This window comes from Sciurus vulgaris (assembly GCF_902686455.1).
Source record: "Sciurus vulgaris genome assembly, chromosome: 2".
Classification (NCBI taxonomy): Eukaryota; Metazoa; Chordata; class Mammalia; order Rodentia; family Sciuridae; genus Sciurus; species Sciurus vulgaris.
The window spans coordinates 123,089,066-123,101,369 of NC_136462.1; the positions used below are offsets into that span (position 1 = coordinate 123,089,066).

General features: G+C 40.5%; 1 protein-coding gene across 1 annotated transcript in view; it reads left to right on the plus strand.

Moving 5' to 3' along the window:
* The first annotated feature begins 4,816 nt into the window (after positions 1–4,816).
* ETFA (electron transfer flavoprotein subunit alpha) overlaps positions 4,817–12,304 on the plus strand; it is a 71,914-nt gene continuing 64,426 nt past the window's right edge. The window contains exon 1 of the mRNA XM_079128924.1: positions 4,817–4,984. Coding sequence (XP_078985050.1) covers positions 4,946–4,984 — 39 coding nt within the window. The 5' untranslated portion in view covers positions 4,817–4,945. The remainder of the gene's footprint in view (positions 4,985–12,304) is intronic.

Here is a 12,304-nt window from a genome sequence, read left to right on the forward strand (position 1 = left end):
CAGCTACTACAGAAATAAGGGCTGTTCATTTATGGGAGCTGAAGAGAGTGGGAGGGATGTCTAGTATATCCAGTCCAATTGGTAAATGGGAAATTAAATTGATTCTGATCACTTGTGGTCAGTTTTCTTCCGTTCTTTCTCCTTTAAGAAAGCTAACAAAAATTAAGCTTAACAATGTTGCATTACACACTTTTGATTCATACTTACTGTAAAGTGGAAGTCAAGATTGTTTTAAAACTTTAAGCTCATTAATTTTGGACATTGCAACATTCATCTAGGATGTAACAACAAAGTCTGGTATTGACCATAACTGTTAAAACAACTTCCAGCTTTCCTCAAGTTAGTGATGTTGTAGGAGTGTACCTGAGCAGTAAGCATATTTAGGTTAAAGCAGTTTCACTTACGTTAAAAGTTGGTCTTATATCACAATACATCAAAAACTTCAGCTGCATGTTGAGAAATGTGCTTTTCTGTAAAACTCAAATATAGGAGCTGTGTTTATGATTCAAAGTGAAAACATCTAGCAAGTTTGTTAATTCTAACTTTTGACTTAATAGTCTATAAGGCACATGAATATATGTTTATTTTACTTTATTTTATTTTATTTTAAGATCTGGGACAATTTTGAGCTATAATACCAATACTTTAGGAGTTTGGTCATGTCATTTGTATGAAATTCTGAGGCTTTGATTGAAATCTTTCCTTGTATTGTGATTTCCATTTAGATGTATTATACTAAGTGAAACTTGTTAAATAAATCTTCCTTTTAAAAACTGGGGAAAAGAAGAAGGAAGCATAATGCCCAATAGGTCTCTTTGGGTTCTGGACACAGTATATGCCACCTAAAAATATTGTCCTAGACCATATACCAGGTGACATGAAAGGCCACTAGCTGTAAGTGGAGCTCAGAGCAGAAGAGGTCCAAACTAGTGTGCAGGCTATTTGTGTTTGCCCTAGTGTTATTAGTGGTATAAAAAGCTGTTGTGTACAGTTTATGGCATGTTCTGCTGGGAAAACTACAACACAGGCTCCCATGGTATTAGAGCTAGGTCATGCCATCTGCAGCAGAGATTTATGTTCTTAAAAAAAAAAAAAAAACTGTTGTGCTTGTGTGCTATTGGGCCTGTTCATGTGACATCAAGTGACCACATATCAGGTTTTATCTATAAGAATTTGGGTTCTGTTAAACCCAGATCATAATATAAGGCAGGCAGGAGCAACATATCCTAGGATGGAACTGGTGCATATGCGACTGAGCACAAACAGGACGAGAGGGCACACACATGTTGCACGAGTTGGCATCCTAGATCCCATGACCACTGCTATACCAGCCCCTCTCCCCGAGTTCCCACTTATGGATGTATGCAGGATACCTTACAACCAGCTGACAAGTGGAGGAAAAATCCCATATGTGGAGGATCTGCTCAGAATGTAAGTTCAAGTTGAAAATGGAGGGAAAGTGTTCTCTAGCCTCACATAGAAGCAGTGTTGAAAGACAATGGTAAAGGAAAATATTGGAGTGGGCAGGGCTTCAGGAGGTCCACTTGATTATCCACTTTGTGTGGACAGAGAGGTGCCCCAAGTTTATCATGCATATGAGCTCAGGGACAGTGATGAGTGGCCTCTTTACTAGCAGGGGCCTAGAAGCAGAAAGATTGGAAGATTGAGGACAAGGAGACCTGGGATGGAGGCATGAGGTTGAATGTATGAAGTGGGCACAAAGTATGAAGGTCTTTGTATCACAAGTTAACACCCACCATAAAACCACCATGGAGAGGTACCAAGAAATCAAGAAGACAAAAATGTTCTGGCCACTTGATCTTGACTAGCCTTTGTTATCAGCCACCTAGTGCTGACACTAAGGACACATATATAAAATGACCACTGGGCCAGAGACAGAGGCAGTCTGCCTAACAGCGTGGGTTCCCACTTACAGAAGCTGATCTAGCTACTGCCACTGACTGAGTCCCCAACATGGCGCCACACTCCAGGAGGCCAACTGGCCCTATGGGGGCAAGTTGACTACACTGTTGACTACAATGAACCCCTTCCACCTTGGAAGAGCCATGGTTCATCCTGATGGGGATTAACATATATTCTAGATAATATTTACTTTTCCTGTTCAGAGAACCTTAGTACCCCTGAGAGATAATCAAATATTTATTCTCCAGCACTGGATCTCACATAACAATTTACTGCAATGGTGGTGCAGAAATAAGTCCAGGATCCCCTAAGCAAGTCACACATTCTACCATCTAGGTGTTCCTGGCACCTGGGTAGATACCCTGAGGTAGGTGTTGGGAAGGCCTGCTGAAACCCACTTGTAGCAGTGACTTGGAGATAGTACTTTACAAGATGAGGTTCATATTGCAGGATACCATGTACATCTTGAATCAAAGATGGTGCTGTGATTGTGGGACCTGCTGGGTTAAAGGTCTTTGTCTTCAGAGGAGGAATCTTCCACCAGATGACTCAGCAAGAGTCCTCTTGAATTACAAGCTACAGCTGCCACCTGGGCACTTTGGGAAGCTTATGTGCAGGAACCAGAAGTCAAGAAGAGTCATCAACATGTTGGCCAAGACTGATGTACTTGGGTGCCTCTCAGCACTCTCTTGCTCAACTGTGACAACAGAGAGGCAAGTGCAGTGTAGCAATCCTGGTTTGAGAAGGACCTGGTGGTCATCATGGGACCTCAGATCTCCAGAGTATAAGGCATCAGGTAAGCCAGAGCCCAGTGGAGATGCAGGCAGAGAGAAGGGCATTTGGAAAATAAGGAAGGAGACATTGGGAGTCACCAGTGGTAATCCCCAAATAATTGCAGCAGCTGGGGCTACAGTTCATCCCAACAACCTTCCTCTTCAGTTTCCATCAGGAGTCCTAGAGGAGCTGCTCCTAAAATTGGCCGGTGGAGCTGGTCTTCAAGGGCTGGCTGTGGCAACTCCTCTTGCTCTTTTCTTTCTTTTCCATTTTGGACAAACTTTTCTACAAATGCTCATTGAACAGCCACAAATAAGAGCCAGCTAATGGAAACTATGCATCCTGCCACCAAGGCAGCTCATAACTGAGTGAGAAAGACAAACACTCAAACACCTATGGGGAAAATTCTCTAACATCAATATTTTCATACACACATTTCTCTGGCTATTGACCTGCATGCCTGGATGAAGCCCCTATCAATACCACACCCTTCCAAGGTCCCTGGGGAGCATCTCATGTGTGCACAGAGCAAGTCTGGTTACAGACTTTAGTCATTTTCTGTTTCTTCCTCTGCTCTGACCTGCTCTGCCTGGAACCATCAATCCCATGGGCATTGTGCCTCTGCTGGGCAAGGCTGCTGCTGCTGATTCACTGGAGCCTGGGAAGTGCCAAAGCTGCCTGCTGGGGTCGGGGCAGGGAAGCTTCTCTCCCCTTTTGTGTTTTGCTTTGTCATGGGTGGGGAGACAGGGAAGGAGGCTAGTTCATATCCTAATTTTTAAAAACATAGTTTGAAATAAGATACCTTTTTTTTTTTTTTTAAACTTAAAGTACCCTTCCCTCTTTCTTTTACTTCCATAGACTTGGGTTTGAGTCCAGTGGGAAACTGTTGGAAGGCAAATACAGTGATAAATGGAATACTAAAATACTCCACCCACAGCTAGATTTACTTGTGCGGGGAGCGGGGTCCAGAGCCCACTCTATCGCATTTGTACAGACTTGTGTTTAAGATGGGTTCTCAGGCTGGGGTTGTGGCACAGAAGTAGAGCGCTTGCCTAGCATGTGTGAGGCACTGGGTTCGATTCTCAGCACCACATATAAATAATTGAATGAAATAAAGATCCATCAATATCTAAATATATACATATATATATATATATATTTTTTTTTTTTTAAGAGATGGGTTCTCACTTTGTTCATAGAATCAGGAGAGTTAAGAAGAAAAAGATTAGTTCATGCCGGAGGGTCAGGGACGGTCTTACACAAATGTTACTTGAGCTGGGTTTAAAGACGGAATAGAGAGAGGTTTGTGAGGTTGGGAAGGATTTGAAGTGTGGAGGGACATTGCAAGGAGACGCCCCAGAAGGCGGATGGATATACAGAGATTTGGCAGCCATTGGCATTGAAGCCATAATGTGGGTGGCACTGCACAGGTAGAGTGGAGAAAAGAGGGCGGGGCGGGGGGGGCGGCCTTCGAGTTCAAAGCCTTTCTCAGTCTGCGAAGGTCTAGCGGTCCCACCAGCTACTCTGCCTCCTGCAGGCGTGCACACAGACTCCTGCCTCGTCCTTGGATCATCTTTCCATCATATTCCATCCCTGTCGTGTCCACCTGGTTCCATCTCCTAGAATCCAGCTTATATACAACCAGTTCGGTGAACTCTCTCCCCATAATAATAATATGCTTATGTATGTTTTCTCCAGAATTCCTAAGGCCCCCAGGGCAGGGCAATACCTTAAGAATACTTTTATTATATTCCCCTCACCTGGGAAAGTGTTTGGCACAAGTGTAGCACCGATACCGTGAATAGAGTGGACAAAATAATGAGTGGAGCAAAGGTGGCCTTCATCCGGAGAGCAGGGAAGCCAGGAGGGAAAGTTCTGCGAAGTTGGCCGGTTCATCCTAAAAACACTGCCCATCGTAGGACCGGGAGGCCATCTGAGCCTCCATCCCCAGGCAGCTTCTGAGCTCGGCCTGAGCAGCCCTGAGTCACAACTCGCCCGCAGGCCCGGCAGCAAACAGCCTCACCTTTGCCCCACTCCCAAGTCCAGCCCCTAACTTTCCTCCGTCCCCATTGGTTGCGCAACCGCCCAATGGACAGGCGGGAACCGCAAGCTCGCTCTCCTAACCTAAGGCGTCCGTTCTCGTTCGCGTGTCTCGCGAGCGTTAGGGTGATTGGCGGAGGCAGTGCTGCTTCGCGGGGCCCGAGGTTGCTGAGCCGGGGTTACAGCTTGACCCACGAGAGCGGAGACTATGTTTCGAGCGGCGGCTCCAGGGCAGCTTCGGCGGGCGGTGAGTCCGGTCGGGGAGGGCCGTCCCTGTGGGGGTCTTGGCGAAGGTCACCGGCTCCCACAGCCCCGACAGGCCCTGCTCAGCCCGGCCTGGGGCTTGGGCCCAAAGTTCAGGGACTGCCCTTGACTTCTCCCGGGCTGCAAGCTTGGAGCAAAGGTCGGAGGTCAGGATCACCAAGTAGTGAACCTGCACAGCTGTTGCTGCTGCAGCTGCTGCAGCTGCTGTGTCCCGGCCGCCCTGCCCCCGCTCTCTTCCTCACCTTTCTGGCTGGGTCTTGACTGTCTTGGCCACTCACGTTTTCCACACCTGGTGGGGAACCGGCCGCCGCCTCCCCGGGGAATCTTGACCCAAGGGAGTAAAACGTCGCCGCGGGAATGCCTTCTGGAGAAAGTGTAAAACTTGGGTCCGCCGGAACCCGACGTTGCTGGAAGCATATTCACTTGGCGCCAAGTGGCTGCTCTGACCCTCTCACTGTCAAGGGCTTCGTGGGGGCGGGGTGTGGTTATGCAAACTTGCTCTGCTTTCTGCCTAGTGGGCCAGCGCTGAGTTGAGGTGGTTGTGTGCAAAACCTGTGGTCCAGTTTGACGACTTTGACCAGTTTTAAGAAGCAGGTGTCTTTTAGACCAGATTGTTAAATAGCCAGGGAACTGTCGAGAGTGTTAAGTTTTTGATGTTTTCAGTAGTGACAAATCATGAGTTTGCATCATTTCTTTTTTGTTGTTGTGAGAGGGACTGACAAGAAATATATTTTTGTCCTAATGCTGTGGGAGAACACTAGTTGGAGACTGACCAAATTACAAGTCAATTTACATTGTGGATTCTGTAGGTTTTCTAATTTACATTTAGGTTAAGTGAGAGACTATGTTGCTAACTTTAGTGAGACGCCTGTCATCCTACCTACTTTTGAGGCTGGGGCAGAAAGATATGCAAGTTTCACGCCAGTCTGGGCAATTTAGCGAAACCTTGTCTCAAAATAAAAAGTCTGTGTGTCTGATAGAGCAGTTGCCTAACATGTCTGTGGCCTTGAGCTCAATCACTAGTATTGTATATCACTTTTATATAATTTTGTGTGTGTGTGTGTGTGTGTGTGTGTGTGTGTGTGTGTGTGTGTTTTCCCATTCATTGAGATTTTTTCATAGCTGGTGGCCTTCTGGATGTTTGTAGACTTTTTTTTCCTTGTGCTTATTCCTTTCATAAAAAGTCCTGTTCAAACTTGCATCTTACACCTCAGTGTCCTGTTTTACCCTCGGGAGACTTTTTTTTTTTTTTTTTCCTTAAAGATCTAGACAGAAGTGAAAGTCATGTTTTGGGGAAAATTCCAGGAACCAGAGCCAGAGTTGTAGAATACCTATCTGTGCAGGAGTTGGAAGGCAGTTTTGTGGACAGGTTGTACTTGTGGCATAAATGTGGGGGAAGTTAGGACTCAGTAATTTGGAGAGCTAACAAAAAGATGGAATGATTAGTTCAAGTAATTTTTTTTTTTTTTTTTTTTTTTTTTTTTTTTTTGCGTGCTGGGGATCGAACCCAGGGCCTTGTGCTTACAAGGCAAGCACTCTACCGACTGAGCTATCTCCCCAACCTCTCAAGTAATTCTTAATATCCTACACAGTTGGCCAGCATACATAGACAGTATTTCCAAATCTTTGTTGTGGTTTGCCAAGGACTTTGACCTTGACTTATTTTTAAAATTTGAAGTCACACTTAGTAGAATAGTTGCTCTAAACTGATTGTTTTAGATTAGAATTTCAAGCATAGAAGAAATGGTGGGAACTCTTTTAAAATAGACACCTAGGTGCACATAACACCTTTAGCTTTTTAAATTTTGAAATAATTTCAAACTTACAGAAAACTTGCAAGAATAGTACAAAGAATTCTTAGAATTCCCTTTCTAAGCACCAGCTCTTACAGTTTGGTGCATTTACTGTCTTTTGCTACATATATACACATTATTTTTCTAAACTACTTGAAATTACAATGCAAATAATCCTCCTGGGTATATCAAAAGAACAAAGGTTTCAGTTTTCTAACCATAGTATAATTGGCAAAATCAGAAAGGTAACAATGATACAGTTTTCTCATTTACATTCATATTTTGCCAATTGTCTTGTTAATCTTGTTTATAGCAATTTTTCTTTTTCTGATCTAAGATAGTCCAGATGTCTTGCATGTGGTTTTCATGTCCCATTAGTCTTTGTTAGAAAATTTCTCCAGCCTTTCCTTGACTTTGATGACATTGACATTTTTAAAAAAATTATTTCTAGTTGTTGATGGACTTTTATTTTTTATTTATTTATGTGTGGTGCTGAGACTCAAAACCAGTGCCTCACACATGCTAGGCAAGTGCTCTTCCACTGAGCCACAATCCCAGACATTTTTGAAGAGTAAAGGCCTATTTTATAGATGTTACCAACTTAGCTTTGTCTGGTATTTCCCTTATGATTAGACTACTCTTGGCAGGGATGTCACTAAAGAAACATCATGTCTCGGTGCATCATACTAAGAGGCATGTGGTGTTGGTTTGTCCCATTACTGGTGATGTTAACTTTAGTCACTTAAGTAGCAAGTTGTTTGCCAGGTTTCTCCACTGTCAAGTAATTACTCCTCCTCTGTAATTATACTTGGTGGGAGATACTTGAGACTATGTAACTCACAAATACCACCTACTAGTCTGAGCATTTGTTGATGAATCTTGCCTGAGAAATTATTGCTATGATGCAAAATGGTGATTTGCTAATTCCACTGTTACTTCTATATTTATTGGTTACCATTCTACAAGGAGTAACATTCTTTTCTAGCTTATTTATGTATTTAGGGACTCAGGAATCCTTATTTAGTAGGTTATTATTATTATCTCTTTTACCTGTTTTTATTCTCAAAGTGGGATTATTATTTTGTGAAAATAATATGAGTTCATTATGATTTCTTAAAGTCAAAATGACTTATCTCAAACTCCTACTGTTGAAATTTTAAAAAATTGTTCTGTAGCTAACAGATTTCATTTAGAAAGAAGATACATTTCAAAAACCCAATCACATGTTTTAATTAAATTCAAGGTAAGGATTATCTTTAAAAGATTACTTTATGGACTGGGCAAGATGGCCCTCTGGGACTGCAGATAGTACCAACTTTTGGGGAGGATGAGGCAAGAGTATCATAAATTCGAGGCCAGCCTGGGCAACTTTGTGAGACCCTTTTTCAAGATAAAAGGGACTGAGAACGTAGCTAAGTGGATGTAGCTCAGTGGTAAAGCACTTGATTAGCCTGAAGGACCAGTGCTATAAAAGATTACTTATGTTGGAGTGGTGGGGAAAATCATGTTGAACTATTAACACAATAGTGTGAATGTAGTTAGCAGTACCAAACTTTACATTTAAAAATGACCAAGATGGTAAATTTCGTTATGTGTCTTTTTTTTCCCCTTTTCATTTATTTACTCTTTATTTGATCTTTTTTAGATATACATGACAGTAGAGTGTATTTTGACATATTATATATACATGGAGTATAACTTATCTAGTTAGGATTCCAGTCTTGTGGATGTACATGATGTGGTCTTTCACTGATTGTGTATTCATATATGAGCATAGGAAAGGTATGTCCAATTCATTCTACTGTCTTTTCCTATTCCCATCCCTTCTCCCTTCCCTTCATTCCCCTTTGTCTAATCCAATGAACTTCTATTATTCTCTACCTGCCCCCACCCCCCCAATTGGGGTGAGCATTCACATATCAAAGAGGACATTCAGCCTTTGATTCTTGGGGATTATTTTATTTAGCATGAGAACTTCCAGATCTAGCCATTTACTGACAAAAGTCATAAAGTCATTCTTTTTTATGGCTGAGTAATATTTCATGTGTATTTATATCACATTTTCTTTATCCATTCATTTGTTGAAGAGCACCTAGGTTGGTTCCATAGTTTTGCTATTGTGAATTGAGCTGCTATAAACATTTATGTGGTTGTGTCAATATAGTATGCTGATTTTAAGTCCTTTGGGTATATACTGAGGAGTGGGATAACTGAGTCAAAATGGTGGTTCCATTCCAAGTTTTCTGAGGAATCTTCGTACTGCTTTCCAGAGTGGTTGCAGCAATTTGCAGTTCTAACAGCCATGTATGAGTGTATCTTTTCCCTACATCCTCAAACATTTATTGTTACTTGTATTTTTTTAAATATTTTTTTTAGATGTTGACGGACATTTATTTTATTCATTTATTTATATGTGGTCCTGAGAATCAAACCCAGTGCCTCACATGCTAGGCAGGTGCTCTACCACTGAGCCACACTCCAGCCCCTGTTACTTGTATTCTTGATAATTGCTATTCTCACTGGAGTGAGATGAAATCTGTGTCATTTGAATTTTCATTTCTCTAATTGCTAGAGATGTTGAACGATTTTTTTTCATATATTTGTTGACCATTTGTATTTCTTCTTCTGTGAAGTGCCTGCTCAGTTCCTTTGCTCATTTATTGATTGGGTTATTCTGATTTTTTTGGTCTTAAAAGTTTTTTGAGTTCTTTGTATTTCCTGGAGACTAATGCTGTATCTGAGGTGCAGGTGGCACATATTTTTTTCTCATTGTGTAGGGTTTCACATGCTTGATTGTTTACTTTGTTGTAAAGAAGCTTTTAGTTTGATACCATCCCATTTTATTGATCCTTGATTTTACTTCTTGTGCTTTAGGAGTCTTGTTGAGGAAGTCAGTTTCTAAGCTGACAGGATAGAGATTTGGGCCTACTTTTTTTTCTAGTAGGCACAGGGTCTCTGGTCTAATGCCTAGATCCTTGATCCACTTTGAGTTTTGTGCAGGGTGAGAGATAGGGGTTAAATTTCATTGTGCTACATATGGATTTCCAGTTTTCCCAGCACCATTTGTTGAAGAGGCTGTCTTTTCTCCAATGTATGCTTATGGCACCTTTGCTTAGTATGAGATAATTGTTAGGTATGTGAGTTTGTCTCTGTGTCTTCTATTCTGTTCAGTGGTCTTCATGTCTGTTTTGGTACCAATACCTTGCTGTTTTTGTTACTAGAGCTCTGTAGTATAATTTAAGGTCTGCTATTGAGATGCCTCCTGCTTTACTTTTCTTGCTAAGAGTAAGGATTGCTTTCACTATTCTGGGCCTCATATTTTTCCAAATGAATTTCATGACTGCTCTTTCTATTTCTATGAAGAATATCATTGGAATTTTAATAGAAATTGTATTAAATCTGTGTAGTGCTTTTGATAGTATGGTAATTTTGACTATTAATTCTGCCTATCCAAGAACATGGGAGATTTTTCCATCTTCTAAGGTCTTCTTGAATTTCTTTCTTTAGTGTTCTGTGGCTTTCATTGTAGAGGTATTTCACCTCTTTCATTAGATTGAGGTGATTCCCAAGTATTTTAAGTTTTTTGAGGCTAATGTGAATGGGATAGTTTTCCTAATTTCTCTTTCAGCTGATTCATTATTGGCATATAGGAAGGCTATTGATTTATGGGTGTTGATTTTATATCCTGTTACTTTGCTGAATTCGTTTATGAGTTCTAGAAGCTGTTTTTTTTTTTTTTTAAACTACAGTTGTTCAAAAAATTAAAAAATAAAAATTATTAGGCTTTTAAAATGTAGGTTAAATGACTTACGTTTAGTATCTATGTTCTGTTTCCAGTTTTGATTGATTTGTGCTGCCAAGCAAAGTTCTTCATCTTTGGGAGGGGTCCCCAAAGTCATCTGTTAACAAAGATGGTTATTTACATCTATAATATGGAGCTAAAGAACACACTAAGAGGAAAACGGAGAGGCAAACAATTGTGATTTCAATTATTTAACTTTTTTTTTTTTTTCAGTAGTACTAGGGATTGAATCTAAGCACACTTTGCCACTGAGCTACATTCCCAGACCTTTTTATTTTTTATTTTGAGACAGGGTTGTACTGAATTGCCCAGGTTGGTCTTAAACTTCAGTTTTCCTACCTCAGCTTCCTGGGCCTCTGGGATTACAGGTGTGCATCACCATGCCCACCAGCAGGGTTACTAGTCTAAATTATTATTTTGTTAATTTGTTTTAAAATTGATATGATGACTAATAAAAAGATGCCAAAAAAAAAATATTCTGTGGAGAGGGAAGCAACACTTTCAGGGTCATTTGAGTGCTCCTTAGGCAGACAGGAAGGGATATCATTATTGAAAAGCTATGAAAGTGGTAGGAAGGAGCATGATCGTTTTCAGAGTCCTCTGTTCAACATTGATGAATGAGATTTAACTCTAATTCACATGCAAATTTTAATTTCCTTTGAAAGAAGAAAGAGAGCCAATTTTGGTGTGGCTCTAAAAGAAAATTTATTGCATAGGGTGAAATTTAGTAAAATCATACTGCCTGCCAATGTGTCTGAGAGTCTTGTCTGATTTTAAAATGAAGTAAATTGACTATGATTTTAATATTATAATCAATGTTATATGACATTTCTAGTTTTGATTAAAGGTGCTATATTTTATTACTAAGGAGGTTAAAGTATTTAGTTTAAGTATAGAAATGTAATATACATTTTATTATTATAAAATGTATGTTAAAATAGGGATAGGTGACTTTAATTATATGATTTATTCTTTTGAGAAAACCTTGGAAAGATTTTATAGCTTATTACTTTTGTTTACTTATTACTTTTTTCTAAATTATGAAGTAAAAAAAAAAAAAAAAATCCTTCCTCCACTTCCCACCCCTCCTAGTCCCTAGATGGTTGGGGAGAAGTAGGTTAAATTATTCTTACTACTTAGATTATGAAGGGGTTTGTCAGGGTGAAGTAGGGAGTTAGACTCCAGCTGTTTTTTCTTCTAACATCTGTGGTAGTTTGTTGCATGAGCATGCAGTTAAAGTCACAGGAGGACTTTAGAAATAAAACCTGTAGAAGTAAAAACTGTGTCAAGAACTGTTGAACTTGAATAAAGAGAAGGGCCAAAATGTGTTCATTGGATTTAACCATAGTAAGGTTGTTGATGACTTTGAAGAGGTTGGATTCAGTGTTGCATTTCAAGTGAAAGCCAGTGTGCTGTTAGTAAAAAAGGAAGGGAGGTGAGGCGATAGAATTGGAGACTATGGGTGTTTTTTTCAAGAGGTTTGGCTCTGAAATGGTGCAGAGAGAATTATAACCTCTTTAAACCCTGCCCTAGTAAGTGTGCTATCATGTAAAGGCCAATCAATTTTAGAAGGAATGCATTTGGTAAGCAGAAGAAAAATTTTCACATTGTAATATTTGGAACCAAGTCTAGTTAGTAGTCTAGGTGTTTCTCTAAAAGCATGATGGGGTGTCTGTTTTAGTGATTTAACAAGTTTATGTACTGCTGA